Source organism: Schistocerca serialis, chromosome 2, assembly GCF_023864345.2.
Source record: "Schistocerca serialis cubense isolate TAMUIC-IGC-003099 chromosome 2, iqSchSeri2.2, whole genome shotgun sequence".
Lineage (NCBI taxonomy): Eukaryota > Metazoa > Arthropoda > Insecta > Orthoptera > Acrididae > Schistocerca > Schistocerca serialis.
Window position 1 is genome coordinate 791,075,051 of NC_064639.1, and position 20,514 is coordinate 791,095,564.

At 40.5% G+C, this 20,514-nt stretch overlaps 1 protein-coding gene across 2 annotated transcripts in view; it reads right to left on the minus strand.

Moving 5' to 3' along the window:
* Positions 1-12,654: 12,654 nt before the first annotated feature.
* Positions 12,655-20,514, minus strand: part of LOC126455714 (iodotyrosine deiodinase 1) — a 99,263-nt gene continuing 91,403 nt past the window's right edge. The window contains exons 5-6 of one of the 2 annotated variants that reach the window (XM_050091483.1): positions 16,348-16,538; positions 12,655-13,139 (exon numbers count right to left, since the gene is read on the minus strand). In XM_050091483.1, the coding sequence (XP_049947440.1) occupies positions 12,957-13,139; positions 16,348-16,538 (374 nt within the window). In that variant the 3' untranslated portion in view covers positions 12,655-12,956. The remainder of the gene's footprint in view (positions 13,140-16,347; positions 16,539-20,514) is intronic. The other variant, XM_050091484.1, reaches the window with a different exon arrangement.

A 20,514-nucleotide genomic window follows, 5' to 3' on the forward strand; every position in this document is an offset into this window, starting at 1 on the left:
TCCAAGTAGGGAACCAGTACCTCGACCACTTGTGTGTGCATATGTATTGGAAGAATAAAGATGTGTAGTTAATTGGACTACGACAATTTGTATTGATCACCTGCTTGCCCTCCATGACCCCACACCCCACCACCACTCATCTTGAATGAAATACTGTATAACGCCATATTTGTGTCTTTTACCTGAAATATACTGTAAAAATGATAGTTGGTCTCAAAATGGTACCATGATTTCATCTATAGCAACAGTAATCACCTGTACAGAATTTTATTTGTAAATTTTAAATATTTTCTTGAACTTTGCGGGGTTTTCACTTTTTGTGGGAGTAATATAAAGTTATTTCTGCTCATTATTGTAGACACAATGTTATTCTGGAACAGAACTTTTGTACTTCAACAATCTTATGCTGTTGGGTACATCTGCAGAAAAGTGCTGAAAAATCTACAGAGTTATTCAGAGTTCATTTCTCCTCAATGCTTACTCCACACACTTCAATGTAAATAGTTGCCATCTAAAAACTGTGCAGCATATCTGTTGGTTTCTTTTACAATGAAACTGATGACTTCCTTTTTTCTTGACATCTCTTTCAAATGCAAACCACCTGATATCGTAACATTCTCCAGTGACTGCAGACTGACTTCCATCTGCACAAGGACTACTGAACTTTTTACTGTTCCCATCACATTTGTGTCATTTCCACTGTGATCACCATCAGTTGTTCACACACACCTTCATTGTCTGAATACCCTGGTAATCAAACTTCCTCAGTAATTCTATTATGAAAAGGAAAGTTGCTACTCACCATATAGCAGAGATGCTGAGTCACAGGTAGTCACATAGGCCTCTCTACAACTCAGCATCTCTGCTATATGGCGAGTAGCAACTTTCCTTTTCATAATATTTTTACATTCCTCACTAATTCTTCATCAGTGAAAACTGTATTTTACAATTTTTTAGTATTCCATTGTTTGATGGTGCAAGAACCATTTGAACTAAAACCATTTATATTATGCAGTAGAGTAGATGTCACTGTTCATAACTGAGCATACACTGATGAGTGAAAACATTATGTATAGCAGCTTAACACGGAAACCAAGCCCGAGTAGAGCTCGGTTCACAACTTTTTGTTAGAAAGATCGTCCTTGAGTATAGTTGGGGCCGCAATCTTTTCAACATGTGAGCCACCTGTCACTGTAAACCTGCTCATATTTTGTGCAAGAATGATGTACGGACATCTCACTGCTTGTACCTTGGCTGGTGCTGCCTTTTGTTGTCAATATCTAGAATTACTTCGAAAGAAACATTAGTAAACATAACAGCTGCTGTCTCTATTGGCTGAGCCAGTATGATCACAGTGACATAAATTCCTGCTTGTACTCATTAGGTTTCACAGGTGGCTGTAATTCTGCTACAAATATGTCACGTTTGTTGAGTGAGAGAAATTTTGGAAGCTCGAGAGGAAGAAATTGCTCAACAACTCACATTGCCTTATGTCATCCATGTTGGACTGTTTTTTAAGGAAACTGTGGCTGTTTTACCCTGTACACTGGAACAGATTGTAAGTAACTCCATCACCACTTCAAATGTACAATCTGAGTGTCATATGATGATAACAGGCGCCTATTGTTATTATTATTATTGTTATTATTATTATTAATTTTTTAGCAAAATGTAACCAAAACAGACAGCTAGCTGCATCCAGTTGGAACACATGTAACAAGATATCACTGTTTACCACCTGAAGACAATAGTACAAATTCTCTAAATACGTCTTCGGAGAAAATAAAAAGTGACTGACACAGATAAATTGTCTTGCTTGAACTTCTAAACTCACCTCGCACTTTTGTCTTGGGAGTATAATTATACTTTCTGTCCCTATTTTAGAATTTGTAATCTCTCAAAGAACTAAAGTAAATATGAAAAATAATTCTTGAAGCTTGGTCCTTTTTTAATATGTATTACTCTTGAAGATACATCAGTTACGTATGTGTTAGTAATGCTTTAAATAATGGCATACATGGTCGGTTTCCTAGGCCTGATATTCTACTAGGTAGCTGGTTTCCAAAATGTTAATAGCACGGTGGTTTGCTTGTGAAATGCAATACAGCAGTGATCCTGTGTAACATGAATTTGACAAGTCGTTAGAATTTCATAGATATATGGCACCATGTTTCTCTGCACAGGTAAATTACAGGCCAGTGGTTTGTGGCTATGGAGCCGACACCTAATAGTGTCCCAGATGTACTCAACTGGGTACAGTGCGGGAGCATTTGAAGGCTCATACATGAATGTGAGTTCACTATCATGCTCCTCAAACCACTATATCATTAGTCTGACTTGCAACGTGGAGATTTATCCTGCTGGAACAAGTCATCACCTCGTGGAAAGACATTAAGCAGAAATGGATGCAGATGATTCACAGTAACGTTCTTTTTGTTTACCGTTATCATGTTGCCTTCACTTACATCCCATAGAAGTCCAGCTGAATATCCCCCACACAATAATTTTGCCCGTGTCAGCATGCTTCTATGGCACACTGCAGATTTTAAGCAGCTGTTTTCCTGGATGACAGCATATGCAGACATGACCATCTACCTGGTGTAAGAAGAATCGTGATTCATCCAACCAGGACATGTTTCAATTGGTCCGTGGTCTATTCTCGATGATCTGATGCTCATTGCAGTGGTAATTAATGATGTTGTTGAGTCAACATGGAATATAGAGGGATTGTTTTCTTCAAGTGCAACACTTGTTACTGAACTAGCATTGCACTTGGTCATCAGATTGCTGCCTATCCTGCTTTACTGAACGACCAAGCCTCCAACCTCCATAGTCTGTGATTAAGTGTAGACATCCAACACCTTGTTGCCTACTCTCAGTTTCACCGTTGTTCAAACCACTTTCCAAGATGCTGCAGACAGTAGCCTTCAAACAGCCAAGACGCTATGCCGTTTCCAAGACACTCATTTTTAGAGCTGGGCTATAATAACACTCTGCCCTTTATGGAAGTTGCTCATGTCAGAGGATCTCCCAATGTGTGGTCCATATAATCACTAGAATGATTCCCTGTTCGCCTGTACTCCACTTATATTTGAGGGTCGGTCAAAAGTAATGCCTCCTTCTCCTCCTCCTCCTCCTCCTCTTCCTCTTCTTCTTCTTCTTCTTCTTCTCTCTCTCTCTCTCTCTCTCTCTCTCTCTCTCTCTCTCTCTCTCTCCCCCTCTCCCCCCCTCCCTCTCTCCCTCCCTCCCTCCCTCCCTCCCTCCCTCCCCCTCTCTCTTTTAAATTTGTCAAGAAAGTTGAAAAAACTTGACACCGATGATTAATTTATGACCTCTCATATAATCTCCATCCATTTACACAGTTCTGGTCCAAGTTTTAACAGGGGCATATATTCCAGTGTGGTAAAACACACAGTCCTGTTTCTGAAACCATTAATGCATGGACATTTTCATGGCATCCTGATCTTCCAAGTTATTGAATAATCAGTATCGTCCTACATTTAGTGAGAGAGGTAATCATCTGCAGTCATGTGGCGGTCCCCATGAATGATGTCATTGACTCACTCAATGTTGTGTGAAGTCACTGCAGCCACCGCCCTGCTGCTCCGAGTTTTGTCAGCCAATGATTGTCGCTCTTCAGCTTCGATACAGCAATGAACCTGTCTTCTAGGAGTGCGGATACCTACTTTTGCACCACCGTATACATTTTCAGTCTTTCACGAATGCAAGTGTGCATTTCACCTTCTACTTCCAATAATTCTAACACAGAATGCTGTCTAATATGAATATTGATGTCAGCCATTTTGCAAGAGTCTGCAGTACTGGCACCTGTTGATGAAGAAAGTTATTACTACAGTGGAGATTTGAGTAGTTTTGTGGAACAGTGCCAGATTCAAATTTTTCACATAACAAACTTTATTTAAGAAGAGAAAAATTACTTTTTAACTGACGCTCACCCTTTCCTAAGTCGTGTGCTTACGAATACCGCTAAACTGTATTCAATCTTGCAGTTGGTAGTGATCATGATGTCTCTGCTTGTCACTGTAAATTGGCAGTCAGCTTAAAAAGTGATAAATAATGGCACTGAAATTTTGTAATAAATAATATCACAGTTGAAAATAAATTCTGGAACAAATGATCAAAAACATTAAATAGAGGATTGTACCTGTTGCACTTTATAACAATATGAATTCAAGAAATACAAATTAATGCATAGAACAGCAAGAAATCTACAGCAAATAGAACTGTAAGAAGCAGCAACTGTGACCCAGGCTCAACTGATATTATCTCACCAGCTGAAGACTTCATCTACAGGCCAAATGAGAAAGCAGCTTGTAACTGACTGTACTTCAAATATGCCATTTTAAGATGCATTGTCCTAAACAGAGTGGAGCTTATGGCAACCTGTAGGCCACAGTGTCCTGTGTAGGGCTTTGCTTTGGCTGTTGCCTTCCACAAGGACGTCAGTGTGTTAAACAGTACAAAGTGAAAGGACAAATTTGGCATTTGTTAGCTTGCAGCCTCAACTACTGTTCTACATTATCATAAGACATTAACTTCTTAAGTCAGTCCATTAACACTCTTGATGACTGGAATTGACCATTACCAACCACTTATTTTTATGCCCCCACCCCTCCTCCTCTGTCCCACCCCCCTCCCACTGCCCCCCCTCCCACTGGCCCCCCTCCCCACCCCCAGCCCAATGAACCATGGACCCTGTTGTTGGTGGGGAGGTTTGCATACCTCAGGGATACAGATAGCCATACCATAGGTGCAACAGAAGGGTATATGTTGAGAGGCCAGACAAACATGTGGTTCCTGAAGAGGGGCAGCAGCCTTTTCGGTAGCTGCAGGGCGATCAGTCTGGATGATTTTACTGATCTAACCTTGTAACATTAACCGAAACGGCATTCCTGTGCTGGTACTGCGAATGCCTGAAAGCAAGGGGAAACTACAGTCATAACTTTTCTGGAGGGTATGCAGCTCTGCTGTACAGTTAATTGATAATGACGTCCTCTTGGGTAAAATATTCTGGAGATAAAATTGTACCCCATTTGGATGTCCAGGCAGGGCTACTCTGGAGAAACAAAGCTGTCATTCTATGATTGGAGCATGGAATGTCAGATCCCGTAGTTGGGCAGGTAAGTCAGAAAACTTAAAAAGGAAAATGGATAATCTGAAGTTAGATATAGTGCAAATTAGTGAAGTTTGGTGGCAGCTGGAACAGGACTTGTGGTAAGATGAATAGGGGTTTATAAACGCAACATCAAATAGGGGTAATGCGAGAGTAGGTTTAACAATGAGTAAGAAAATAGGAATGCTACTATGAACAGCATAGTGAACACATTATTGTAGCCAAGATAGACATGAAGCCTACAGCCACCACTGTAGTACAAGTTATATGCCAACTAGCTCTGCAGAGGATGAAGAGATTGTAGGCATGTATGATGAGGTAAGATATTATTCAGATGATTAAGGGAGCTGAAAATTTAATAGTCATGGGGGACTGGAATTTGATAGGAAAAGGAAAAGAATGAAATGTATTAGGTGAATATGGAGTAAGGAAAAGGAATGAAAGAGGAAGACGCCTGGTAGAATTTTGCACAGAGCATATTAATCATCGCTAATACTTGATTTAGGAAGGCTGTACACACCAAAGAGACCTGGAGACACTGGAAGGTTTCAAATTGATTATATAATGGTAAGACAGAGATTTTGGAACCAGGTTTTAGATTGTAAGCTAGTCCAAGGGTTAGATGTGCACTCTGACCACAATTTATTGGTTGTGAACTGTAGATTAAAAGTGATGAAACTGCAAAAAGGTAGAAAATAAAAGAGATGGGACCTTGCTAAACTGAAAGAACAAGAAGTTGTTGGGAGTTTAAGAGGGAGCGTTAGGAAACAATTAACAAAAATATGGGAAAGGAATACAGTAGAAGATGAATGGGCAACTTTTAGAGAAAAAATAGTGAAGGCAGCAGAGGATTAAATAGTAAAAAGACTAGGCCTAGGAACAATCCTTGGATAACACAACAGATACTGAATTTTACTGATGAAAGGAGAAAATATAAAAATGCATTAAATGAAGCAGGCTAATGAGAATACAGACGTCTAAAAAATGAGACTGACAGAAAGTGCAAAATGGCCAATCAGGAATGGCTAGAGGGAAAACATAATGATATAGAAGCATATGTCATTGGGGAAACTGCCTACAGGAAAATTAGAGACCTTTGGTCAAAAGAAAAGCAGTGGTATGAATTCAAAGAACTCAGATGGAAAACCAGTCCTAAGCAAAGAAGGGGAAGGTGGAAGGAGTATATGGAGGGTCTATACAAGGGATGTGAACTTGCAGGCGCACTTATAGAAATAGAAGACAATGTAGATGACAATTAGATGGGAGATATGATATTGCGAGAAGAATTTGACAGAGCACAGAGAGATGTAAGTCGAAACATGGCTCCAGGAGCCATTCTGTCGTTCTGTTAGAATGACTGATAGGCTTGGCAGAGCCAGCCATGACAAAAATATTCCATCTGATGTGGAAACAGACGAAACACCCTAAGATTTCAAAAAGAATATAATACGAGGGTTGAATGAAAACTAATGCCTCCTTCTTCGTTAATTGGGTTTGGATGGGAATATTTTAATAAATCAAAGACAGAAATAATCCTTAGAATGTGATATTTAATTATCAATATTCACTTTTCCACATAATCACAAGGTTGTTAGATACACATCTGTCAACAATGAACAAGTTTTCTGAAGCTGTCACAGAAGAAGTTGACACTCCTGGTTACGCAACCACGGTCTAACAGTTTTCTCAACGTCTTCATCAGAAGCATAATGATTTCCCCATAGATTGTCTTTCATTATTGGGAACAGATGGAAGTCAGACGGTGCTAAATCTGGACTGTACGGAGGGTGCCGTTTGGTGGTGAGATCCAGTCTCTGAAGTTCTGCTGTGGTGGCATGTGAAGTGTGTGGTTTCGCATTGTCATGCTGCAGGAAAACATTTCGCTTTTCCTTTTGGACCCTTGTTAGCTGCCATTTCAGAGTTCGCAGTGTTGTGATGTAACACTCTGAATTTATTGTCGTTCCATGATCAAGGAAATCAACATGGATAACACCATCTGCATCCCAGAACAATGTGGGACCGAGTCTTTGTGTCAATATTCCATAGACTGATGTTTCGTCTCTGGGTCGTAATGGTGTAACCACATTGCGTCTGCTGTCACAATTAAATGGAGAAAGGCATCACCTTCATTTTCGTAACGCAAGAGGAGTTCCTGGCAAATTTCAGATCTGTGCACTTTCACTTCAGGAGTCAGCTTCCGGGATTGCGCACAGATATTCCGATAACAAAGCAAAGCAATAATGTGATCCACACTTTCTTGTGAAATGCCGATTGTGCTTGCAATTTCTCTCTGAGTTATACGATGATTGTTCTGAATCAATCTGTCAACATTTTACGTGTGAAACTCGGTGGTTATTGTCACAGGACATCCCACTCTTTGTTTGTCATGCAGGTCAGATGTTCCCACCTCAACATCTTTAAAGTTACTCACCCAACGACGTGCAGCACTCACATCAACACAATCACCATAAAATGCATTCATTCTTTGATGAATCTCCTTTGGGGTGACACCTGCTGTACAGAGTTCAATGACTGGGCGTTGCTTAAATCGCATTGAGCGACCATCTGCACAGGGCTCCATGCTTCACACCGTAACAACAAAACTATTCAGTGCTAAGGCTTCCCGCCAACTAGAGCTGTAGAGAAGAGGCTATGGAACAAGCCAGTACCTGCTGCATACCAATGCTGCCAACTGTTGAAGAGTTACAAAGGTGGAGGCATTACTTTTCAGTCAACTCTCATAATTTCAATTCCAAAGAAAGCAGGTGCTGTCAGGTGTGGATATTACTGAAGTATTAGTTTAATAAGTCATGGTTGCAAAATACTAACACGAATTCTGTACAGAGGAATGAAAAAACTGGTAGAAGCCAATCTCGGGGTAGATCTGTTCAGATTCCAGAGAAATGAAGGATCAAGTGAGGCAATACTGACCCTTATGACTTCTCATAGAAGATAGGTTAAGAAATGGCAAATCTAAGTTTGTAACATTTGTAGACTTAGAGAAAGCTTTTGTCAGTGCTGACTGGAATACTCCCTTTGAAATTCTGAGGGTAAAATACAGGAAATGAAGGGCTATTTGCAACATGTACAGACACCAGACAGCATTTATGAGAGTCGAGGAACTTGAAAAGGAAGTAGTGGTTGAGAAGGGAGTGAGGCAGGGTTGTAGCCTAGCCCCAGCGTTATTCAATCTGTACATTAAGCAAGCAGGAAAGGGAACCAAAGAAAAATTTGGAGTAGAATTAAAGTCCAGGGAGAAGAAATAAAAACTTTGAGGTTTGCCAATAACATTTTAATTCTCTCAGAGAGACCAAAGGACTTTGAAGAGCAGTTGAATGGAATGGACAAGGTCTTATAAGGAGGATATAAGATGACCATCAAGAAAAGCAAAACTAGGCTAATGGAATGTAATCAAATTAAGTCAGGTGTTGCTGTGGGAATTAGATTAGGAAACAAGATACTAAAAGTAGTAGATTACTTTTGCTGCTTGGGCAGCTAAATAACTGACGATGGCTGAAGTAGAGATATTAACTGTTGACATAATGACAAGAAAAAGCATTTCCAAAGAAGAGAGATTTTTTAATATCAGGAATAAATTTAAGTGTTGGGGAGACTTTTATGAAAATATTGGTATGGAGTGCAGCCATGTATGGATGTGAAACATGGATGATAAACAGTTTAGACAAAAAGTGAATAGAAGCTTTTGAAATGTGGTGTTACAGAAGAATGCTGAAGATTAGATGGGTAGATCATGTAACTAATGAGGAAGTACTGAATAGAATTTGGAAGCAAAGTAATTTGTGGCACAACCTGACTAGAAGAAGGGATCAGTTGGGAGGACATGTTCTGAGACATAAAGAGATCACCATTTAGTACTTGAGTGAAGTGTATGGGGTAGAAATTGTAGAGGGAGACCAAGAGATGAATACACTAAGCAGATTCAGAAAGATGTGGGATGCAGTAGTTACTTGGAGATGAAGAGGCTTGCACAGTACAGAGTAGCATGGGGACCTGCATATTTTGACTGAAGACCACAAAAACAACAATATAATTTTTATATGCCTCCTGTACAATCATTGCTTCAAATTGGTCATCTACAGTAACAAAATTAGAATGCCATTTTTTTTTAATTTTGAATGCGGCTGTAAATCTGAAAAAAGTAAATATCAGAAAGGGTATATGCACAGATACAGCACATATGTATTGTCTAATTTTCAATGTTATCACCATTCGATCATGACATTGGTTGTAACAGTGTATCATCTTTCCTGTCCCCTGTGCAAGAATGCCTTATACTGTCCATTAAGGTGTGAGGGTGAATCAAATATACATGAGACTTAATTTTCTAAGTATTTTTAATTGATGGTAAAAAGTATTTAGGCCATTTTTCAGCATAGCCCTGCTGTCATAAAACATTACCTCCACCAAACAGGTAACTTCAACATCCTGTCCTCATAGAATCAAGTCTGTTGTGTATGCAGTCATTCTGGTCAAAAAAAAAAAAGTTAAGTCACCATGACATTGGCAGCTGACAGCCATAATTTTGCGTTCAATGGTCCCTCCATTCCCCATTCCGTGCTTGCTGCTTTTGATGCAAGGGTGTAATGATGTACCAGTGTTTCATCACAGGAGACAACGTGAGTTAGAAACAATTCTCTGCCCTAGACAAAGTATGCAAACAATTCAGTTTTTTATCAGTTGTCAAAAGGCAATGAAACCACCAGGAGCACAATTTCCTGAATGCTAGCTCGCCTGATGCAATAGCATGTCAGATTTAAAAGAACACAAAATCTCCTCGATTGGCAATGTTTCACAGAAGCCTGAAATTTAATGTGGTCGCCAATGTGAGATACTTTTAATAATTCCCGCCAAAAATCTCTTTCAAAATCTGGCAGAAAATCCAAAGAGAAACAGGATGTATGTAAAGTATGCCAATGGCTAGGCACAGTCAGTACCTACACTGTGTGGTATCAGTGGGAATGTTACAGTGACAATGGCACTGAAGTGGAGTTGCTAAACCCAACTTCCTGAAATTCCTTCACCAAAGAAGATGAAGTAAATATTCCAGAATTCAAATAATGAACAGCTGCTAATGTAACTGAGAAGTAGATTGTCTCAGTGTAACTGTGCACCAACTATGATCTTTCCAGTGTCTTCTGATATAATAGCTCCGTAGTTAGCAACTGTATACAACTGCTTCCATACCAAAGACAGACATTGCACAGCTCACACCAATACACAAAAAGAGAAATATAAGTGCTCTGCTGAATTACAGATGCATATCAGTGACGTTGATTTGCAGTAGGATTTTGGAACTTTTATTGCATTCAGACATTATCAGTTACCCCGAAAAAAACAATATATTGACATGCAGTCAGCACCGAATCAGAAAATATCATTCTTGTGAAAGACAAGTATCTCATTATACACACAAGGTAATGTATGTTATCGACAGGGGATCTCAAATTGATTCCATATTTCTAGATTTCCAGAATGCGTTTGACACTGTTCCGCACAAGATTTTTTAATCAAATTGTGTGACTGTGGAGTATCATTTCAGTAATGTGGCTAGATTCATAATTTCCAGTAAGGAAGATGACGGCTCATAATAACTGATGAGAAGTCATTGAGTAAAATGGAAGTGATATCTGGCATTCCCCGAGGAAGTGTTATAAGCCCTCTGCTGTTGCTAATCTGTATAAATGATTAAGGAGACAACCTGGGCAGCCATCTTTGTAAATGGTGCTGTCATTTAGCATCTAGAAAAATCGTCAGATGAGCAAACCCAGTTGCAAAATGATTTAGACAAGGTATCTGTGTAGGGTGGAAAGTGGCAGTTGACTCTTAAACAATAAAAAGTGTGAGGTCATCCACATTATTACTGATTGTCTACATCTAAAGACTGTGAATTCAACTAAATTCTTGGGGATAATAATTACAAACAATGTGAATAGGAATGATCTCTTGGAAAATGTTGTGGGTGAACCAAAGACTGCATTTTATTGACAGAACACGTACATAATGCGACAAATCAGTTAAAAAGATTGCCTTCACTATGCCTTTTGTCCTCTTCTGGAGTACTGCTGCACAATATGGAATCCTTACATGGCAGGATTGATGAACAACATCAAGAAAGTTCAAAGAAGGGCAGCTACTGTTATATTATCGTGAAACACGATAGCGTGTTACAGATATGATATGTAAATTGGGATAGAAATCATTAAAACAGGAACAAAGGTGCTTTTCATTGCAGCCAGATCTTTTCACAAAATTTCAGTTGCCAGCTTTTTACTGCAGTTGCCAAAATATTTTGTTGAATCCCACGTATATAGGGCAAATGATCATTTTAATAAAATAACAACATGCATGAAAAAATTTTAGTCTTTTTTCCAGTGCACTATTCAAAAGTGTATAAGTAAATCAGTTGTCTGGGCATTGTTCATTGATCCCTCTGCCAAGCAGTTAAGTGTTAATTGCTAACTAGTCATGTAGATGCAGATGTGATAACTGCAAAGGTTTTGGCATGACTTACATCGACCTCACCTGCAATCTTGGCAGCCGTGAGACACCTGTCACCCTCAAGAAGTTGTTGACCAAGGCTAATGTTGTTGTTTGTTATGCTGGTTCACAATCGGCTGTGATACTAAGTCTCAAGTGCTATGACCCGCCAAAGATAGCTTGTGCCAAGTAAACACTCAAGACCTCAAATGAGCTGCTTCTTTGAACTGTTGCGTAAATCTCCCAAGGGTTTCATCTGTCTTTATACCTTACCAAGAGATAAACTTAATAATAATAATAATAATAATAATAATAATAATAATAATAATAATAATGCACTGCACTGTGGAGATAGATAACTCTAAGCACGTCATGATGATGACTAATGGCATTGAGTGGCTCCACTCCACTGTTTTCACCACATCTAATATCTCTGCCCAACACAGACAAGAACAGAAACCTTCACATGTCAGTACCACACACGCAGGATCAAGAGTCGTGTCTATACTGTATTTTATACATTTGGTATGTTGTTGTTGTTCTCTGCAGTTTCTCCTCTGAGGTGAAACATTGTCCACCCAATTCTTAAAAATGATGGATGCCACGTGATGCCAACCAGATCTGTACTATAGGAAGGATGATCAGTCGCATCCCCATTTTAACTGTTGACGAGTTTTTATAATGCCAGAGTGTACAGGTCAGCATAGTCTCACAGTCACCTGAAGACAATGTGCCTCTTTAGTTTGAATGGCTTTGCATAGACTCCACAGTGTCTTACAGTGTTCAAATGCATTGATTATTGTCTCAGAAAGTGGGGTGTCTTAAAATGAGAAACTGCAAATTATTATGAAGGTACAGTTTAACCAATGGGTAGCTGCATTTTTCTTCCTGGAAGATACGAAAGTAACATTTGTTACAATACTTACATCATTCTTCCATTTGCTCTCTTTTATGTCGCCTTACATCTGTACATCTCTTTGTGGCCTGTGTGTGAGAGTAAATCAGGACGATAAACACTGAGTGTGATGAAGCAATGCCTGTATCTGTGCCATACTGCTGTAGCATTTAGCACATGACTGAGTCATTTGTATGTAGTTTTGAAAAGGTAAGGTAAATGAATTCCATATTTGAAGATGGTGAACACGGGTTACAAGTTTTCTGTATTTATGGTACAAATCCACACAAGAATTGTGCAATAAATGATACACAAAATTGTTAATGTATAACAAGTATTCATAAATCTAGAAAAGTAAAGAAAAAAATGCACTTTATTGTGGCAGTGTCCTTGTAAGCTAAATAGTAGCTCACAGAAATACTTAGTGTCCTATATTTCAATCAGTATATCTTCTAGTGGCTTGCGTTTGAGATCAGGAACAGTAGCATCATCTGCAGGGTATCCAACTGGCAGCAACAGAGTAAGTTTCTCATTTGCTGGCCGTCCCAACAGTTTACGTAGTGCTGGTCCACAGTTGAGTGGTGTGCTAGTGAGTGATACAAGCCCAGCATACTGAAATAAGGTATTATAAATCATTACTATTAGCATGATATGAGAGAAACCTACAAGTAATCAAGTGAAATTTGTATTCATGTTTATCTCCATTTTTGTGCACAGTAAGAATGTGTTTGTACACATTGTTAATGTCAAACTACTAATAATGGTTACGGAAAGATGAATTGGTACAAACAAATATATCATCCATCTGAAATAACTTGAGTAAACGGTGAAAACTCCAAATCAGGATGAGTGGACCAAGTAACAATTCTGAATCCTCATTACAAAAATTATTTCTAAATTTCATTTGTTTTAGTAAGCTACTTTGAGAACAATCAAAATTAAGTGGACATATATTACTCCTATAGAGAAAAAGTGATGAGCTTTGATTAGAAAATATTCATTTTGTTACTTTTAGTACTTGTGGGACCTTGTTGAAAATGTGTGCTGCAGAGAAACAAACACTTTTCTCCCAATACAACTGTCTTGTGCCCACTGAACAGAAACAGCTGTTCCAGGATGACTTTCAGAGAGACATCCATAATCAGTCATTGTTAATGCTGTCTTGGGTGATAAAACATGCTCCTGCTCTTTGCATGAACGAAATATGGTAAATCTGTAACTCTACATTGTTGGATGATGCTATTGAGGATTTCGCCAAATTGATGGGTGAGAAATGGGGTAGGTCAGTCTGCCAGCTATAGACTTGTACACACACATGCTTTTAGAATTGAAGGCAAGTGCAAATAATTGTGAAACACTGTAATAAATATATTTTGCAAAAATTATTTAGAGCAATCAGTAAAACAGTGCATCCAAGAGGGACACGCATTGTATCTGCTGGCAACAAGTAGGCCCAAATATTTTGATTTGGGTAACATAGATGTAATACTCTATGACCTTCAAGGCTATTGCAACATTATTGATCACTGGTATTGGGCAAAAGGTAATAAAAGCAGGAAGATATTTCTGTTTAACAGCTGTAATAGGAAAATAATTAGAAACTACCTGAGCAGTCACCAGCAAACATTCAGCTCTGGAAAAGATAATATGGAAAATCTCGGGCATAAGTTTAGATGATTTGTAGGCCATGTACTAGATAAGAAGAAGCTGTGGAGAGTATTAAGGAGTGAGGAGGACACTCCATCATTCAGTAGCAACGAGTAATGGTACAAGAAAGTAACCATCAATCACATAACACCTTACTCGCAAAATCCTGAGATTTCACATTCCATTCCAAGTTGAGAAACATGTTCCTTCCTTCAGCATACATCTCGTGTAATAATGATGGCTCTAAAATGAGAGACATTGAGGCTCATACAGAGGGGTACCATCAATCTGTCTACCTATGTACAATCTGCAAATGGAATAGAAAAAGAGAAAAATAATACTGGAATAAGATGTATCCTCCATCACGCACTATGGTGACTTGCAGAATACAGATGTTATGTGTCACACTCAGTGTTGAGTTTGATGCCAAATAACTGTGATTATTATGTAAAAATCACAAATGTTGGTATACTGGGGTATAATAAATTTAATACTGACAATTGTTGCACCCATATCACATTCATCATGAAATTACATTATATGCATTTCCAGAACTGGTTATCTGTTTTATCATTTAAGACAAGAAGAGGATCAAAACTGCTCATAAGAAATATGGTTTTCATAACAAAATTATCAACTTTGTATATCTACACTCCTGGAAATGGAAAAAAGAACACATTGGCCGTCGAATGGCGCTAGCTGCGCAGCATTTGTGCACCGCCGCCGTCAGTGTCAGCCAGTTTGCCGTGGCATACGGAGCTCCATCGCAGTATTTAACACTGGTAGCATGCCGCGACAGCGTGGACGTGAACCGTATGTGCAGTTGACGGACTTTGAGCGAGGGTGTATAGTGGGCATGCGGGAGGCCGGGTGGACGTACCGCCGAATTGCTCGACACGTGGGGCATGAGGTCTCCACAGTACATCGACGTTGTCGCCAGTGGTCGGCGGAAGGTGCACGTGCCCGTCGACCTGGGACCGGACCGCAGCGACGCACGGATGCACGCCAAGACCGTAGGATCCTACGCAGTGCCGTAGGGGACCGCACCGCCACTTCCCAGCAAATTAGGGACACTGTTGCTCCTGGGGTATCGGCGAGGACCATTCGCAACCGTCTCCATGAAGCTGGGCTACGGTCCCGCACACCGTTAGGCCGTCTTCCGCTCAGGCCCGAACATCGTGCAGCCCGCCTCCAGTGGCGTCGCGACAGGCGTGAATGGAGGGACGAATGGAGACGTGTCGTCTTCAGCGATGAGAGTCGCTTCTGCCTTGGTGCCAATGATGGTCGTATGCGTGTTTGGCGCCGTGCAGGTGAGCGCCACAATCAGGACTGCATACGACCGAGGCACACAGGGCCAACACCCGGCATCATGGTGTGGGGAGCGATCTCCTACACTGGCCGTACACCACTGGTGATCGTCGAGGGGACACTGAATAGTGCACGATACATCCAAACCGTCATCGAACCCATCGTTCTACCACTTGCTGTTCCAACAGGACAATGCACGTCCGCATGTATTCTGTGCCACCCAACGTGCTCTAGAAGGTGTAAGTCAACTACCCTGGCCAGCAAGATCTCCGGATCTGTCCCCCATTGAGCATGTTTGGGACTGGATGAAGCGTTGTCTCACGCGGTCTGCACGTCCAGCACGAACGCTGGTCCAACTGAGGCGCCAGGTGGAAATGGCATGGCAAGCCGTTCCACAGGACTACATCCAGCATCTCTACGATTGTCTCCATGGGAGAATAGCAGCCTGCATTGCTGCGAAAGGTGGATATACACTGTACTAGTGCCGACATTGTGCATGCTCTGTTGCCTGTGTCTATGTGCCTGTGGTTCTGTCAGTGTGATCATGTGATGTATCTGACCCCAGGAATGTGTCAATAAAGTTTCCCCTTCCTGGGACAATGAATTCACAGTGTTCTTATTTCAATTTCCAGGAGTGTATAACACAGTCTGGAGAACGTTAAAGTCAGTCATTGACCAGAATGTTTTTTAACAGTTATTTCTTCCCAGATGATCACAATAATTTTGAAGTTGCATATCTCTTCAAAACACACTAACTGTGTGCATATTTAGAGAGAGAGAGAGAGAGAGAGAGAGAGAGAGAGAGAGAGAGAGAGAGAGAGAGAGAGAGAGAGAGAGCAATAAGTCATTAATTGTTAATACTTACATGTACAGCTGTGATGAGTATTCCTGCTGCCATTGCAACACTCATCTCGTTGTAATAATGTATGACTTTTGTTCCATCTTCCTTTAAGCTATAGAGCTGCTTAAATACAAGGATGAGATATGGAGCAGTTGTAAGATACTCTTTAATCCAGTTTGTTCGGAGTGGCTTTAAATCAGTTGTCCACTGAACGCCTAACAGAAACAGATCATTAGGTAAACTTCTATGCAAGATAATATTATTTGGAATTTTGAAATTATATTGCTAATAAAACTGTATTACTAATGCTGTCAGAATTCACTTTATTGTAAAAGCAGTAACAAATCCTCTGAATTAGTAAGATTTAATGAATATAATATTTTGCACAGTATAAAATTAATGTCTACACTAAGTTGGATTTATCATGTGACTAGTACACCAAAACCTTTGTCACAACAACAGGAAATTTTGAATCATCGTGAATATTGGAAACAGCTTCAGTCTCATTATTTTAAATAAAAAAGTTCCAAGTTCATTGTTACTGAGGCTATTCCAAAGAAAACATTATTTAAAAATGGAAAAAGGCAATGTCGTTTTAAGGAAACATTAGTTCAAGAAGGTGGGCTTCTTGAATTTTACATCTTGAATGCAATTTTGTGATCGCTGTGTAGGTTGAAATTTGAAAAATAAATTTTTATCCACGAATATTTCATTCACAACCATAAACAAATCACCAGAGCATAAAGCAAACCATGGGAATCTCTGAGCAGAAAAGGATACAAACTATGCATGAATATTGTGACTTTTGCAACAACTGGTGCAAGATATGTAAATAGAGTATGCTTAAACACAAATTCTTTTATCTTTGTCAGGAAATTATAAACGTTGCTTCAGGCATCTATATACCTCACCAATGTCAGTACTCAGTACGTCAACAAGCAAAAAGTAAAATTAAAAATTTTAATTATTGTTCTGTATGGAGCATGACTCCTTTTGAGTACATGGAAACTTACTGAGAAGAAATACAGAGATGGTGTTTTTTTTTAAAAATAGTGAGCATTGAGAACAAACACACTAATTGGACAGTAGTGTTGAATTGTGTACTTTTCACCTGAGTGTCCAAAGAAGACTGAACATGAAGACCAATTTTAGTTAAGCAACAGTCTGGTTTCATAATCTGTTTTTTTTTTATGTGGGTGGTTATGTGGGGTGTGTTAGAAAATAATCCTTGATCAAAAGTATTTGGACTCACCTGTGTAATGCAGAATTGATTACTATATGAGGTGTGTTAGAAAAGTATCCAACATTATTTTTCTTTTGCAAACACCTGATTGATTTAAATTTAGCATGCCTGCATCAGCCTACTTGAACCTTCATCCGCATGCACGATTTTTTTCCCAACTGTCGACTGTGTCAGTTGCTGGCAAGCAGCAGTTAAGTGAGATTGTGTGTAGTGCTTGCATCAGTTTTTCATTGCAAGGGAAATGACGGAATGACTGGAGCAGCGCTACTGCATCAAATTTTGCCTGAAACTGGGCGCCAGCCAAATGGAAACCATTTGGAAGATTCAGATTGCTTTCAATGACGATCTATGGGCATCACACAGATTAAGGAGTGGTACAAGCAGTTTACAGGTGGCTGTAAATCAGTGGAGAGTGAGCCATGCTCTGGTTGGCCATCATGATGCCAAAATGACCAAGTCATCGCCAAAGTGAACACTGTGGTGATGTGAGACTGTCATGTAACTATGAGATAAATTGCAGAAGAGGTGGGCATCAGCACTTTTTCAGTACATTCCATTGTGTCTCAAGATTTGGCCATGAAGGGAGTGTTTGCGAAATTCTTGCCAAAGCTGCTGACAGTGGAGCAAACACAGCTTCATATTGAAGTCTCACAGTACATGATGGACTCCACAAACACTGACCCTGACTTCGTAAACACCGTAATCATTGGTGACAAGCACTGGGCATACAGGTACAACTCGGAAACCAAATACCAGTCGTCACAGTGGAAGAATTCCTCATCGTCGAGACCAAAAAGGCCTTCCAAGTGCACAGCAATGTCCAAAGTGATCCTGACTGCTTTCTTTGACTCCTGTGGTGTGATACACAATGAGTACGCACCACAGAGTCAATCACCAAAGGGTACTACCGGGATGTTCTCCATTGCCTACCTGATGCTATGTGGTGCAGGAGACCAGATTTGCAGTCAACAGAGAAATGATGCACCTCCATCACAACAGTGCTCCAGCACATTCCTCACACTTGATTGAGACTTTTTTTTTTTTTTTTTTTTTTGGACAAAAAACCAGATTCCTGTGTGTCGACAGGCTCTTTAATCTCCTGACTCCTGATATGGCCCCCTTGCAACTTCTGGCTGTTCCCAAACTCAAGAAGCCATTGAAAGGAAAGCAATTTCAGATGAGAGAACATTAAGGCAGCAACGACAGTGACCTAAACTCTATTCCAAAAGAGGATTTTTCAGCATGCTTGCAATAGTGGTGGCACTTGCTGGGAGCAGTTTGTGGAGTCTGAAGGGGACTACTTTGGGGGTGATTAGGTGTCCAGCACTCCAGGTAAGCCAGGTTTTTTCCCCTCCTGGCCAAAGGTCAGATACTTTTCTTACAGACCTCATATGCAATTATTTCTTTGTTGGGAATTTCAGTGACACCAATACATTGATGCCGTAGGAAAGTTATTGTAGAATGTAAATATTTTTGAATACAAGAAGACCACACACTGAAAAGCAGAAGCATTGAGTTGTTGATAGGTGTGCACATGCGCGTGTTCACACACACACACACACACACACACACACACACACATTCTTACTTTCAGAGTAATCCTTTGATGAGCTAAAGTAAAAGGCAGAAAAAGCACACACCTCAATCTTTACGTGTTGCCAGCTAGACTAACAGTGCTAGTGCTATGTTTCTCAGTGGGTGGACTAGTTATTTTGGGGTAGTGTCAGGTGGGATGGATAGTGGGTGTTAGAGACAGGGAGAGGGACTAAGGGGGTGTGGCTAGTGGCTTAGAGGGAGACACTTGCTTTGCCAGCTAGGAATGCAAGAGGGAGGGGTGGCAGGTATGTGGGCTATGCATTTAATGCACAGTTGTATAGGCTGGTGAAGAGCAGTGCACCCTGTAAGTAACATAGGTGTGACAGGGCAAAGGAAGGGGAATCTGTTGGGTGGAGGGTGCAGGGATTATATCTGAGATTGAGGCCAGAATGATTACAGGAGTGGAGGATGTGTTGTAAGAATAACTTCCATCTGTGTAGTTCAGAGAAGCTGGTGATGGAGTGAAGGATCCAGATGGCCCAGGTTGTGAAGCAGCCATTAAAACTGTGCATGGTGTGCTCAGCTGCATGTTGTGCCACTGATTGGTCAACTAGGTTCTTGGCAACAATTTGGCGGTGGCCATTCGTCATGGTGGACAGCTGGTTGGTAGTCATACTGACATAAAAGGGTTTGCAGCAGAGTTGGTATATGACATGCCTGCTTTTACAGGTTGCCTGGCCTGTGGCATGGTAGAATAAGCCTGTGACAGGGCTGGAGTAAGAGGTGCTGCGTGGTGGATATGGCAGGTCACACACCTTGGTCAGCCACAGGATTATAATCCCTGTGACAACGGATTGGGGATGAACATGGCATACAGATGGAGTAGAATGTTGTGTAGATTGGGTGGGCTAGATGAGAAGGATCTTGGGTAGGATGTCCATCATTTGAGGGCAGGATGAGAGAGAATGATAGCCTTGGCAAAGGATATGGTTCAGTTGTTCCATTCCAGGGTGCTATTGGGTGACCAGGGGGAATGCTCCTTTGTAACTGATTCTTGGATGTGGTGGGGAATAAGGCATTTGTGAGGATATGATATTTAAAATCTGTTTGACTAGATTTGGAGTGTATTGGCTGTTTGTGATGGCCTTCGTGTGGTCTTCAGCATATTGAGCAAGGGAATCCCATCACTGTAAATACGTTGTCCATGAGTGGCAAGGCTGCATGGAAGAGATTTTTGGGTATAGAAAGGAGGCATCTGTAAAAATGTTGGTACTGTTGGTGAGTAGTGGGTTTAATGTGGACAAAGGTGTGGGTGGAGCCACCAGAGAGGAGAAGGTCAACGTCCAGGGTACAAGAGGACCAGGTAGAGCAGATGGGAGAGATGTTGAGGTTGTGAAGAAATGTATGTAGGG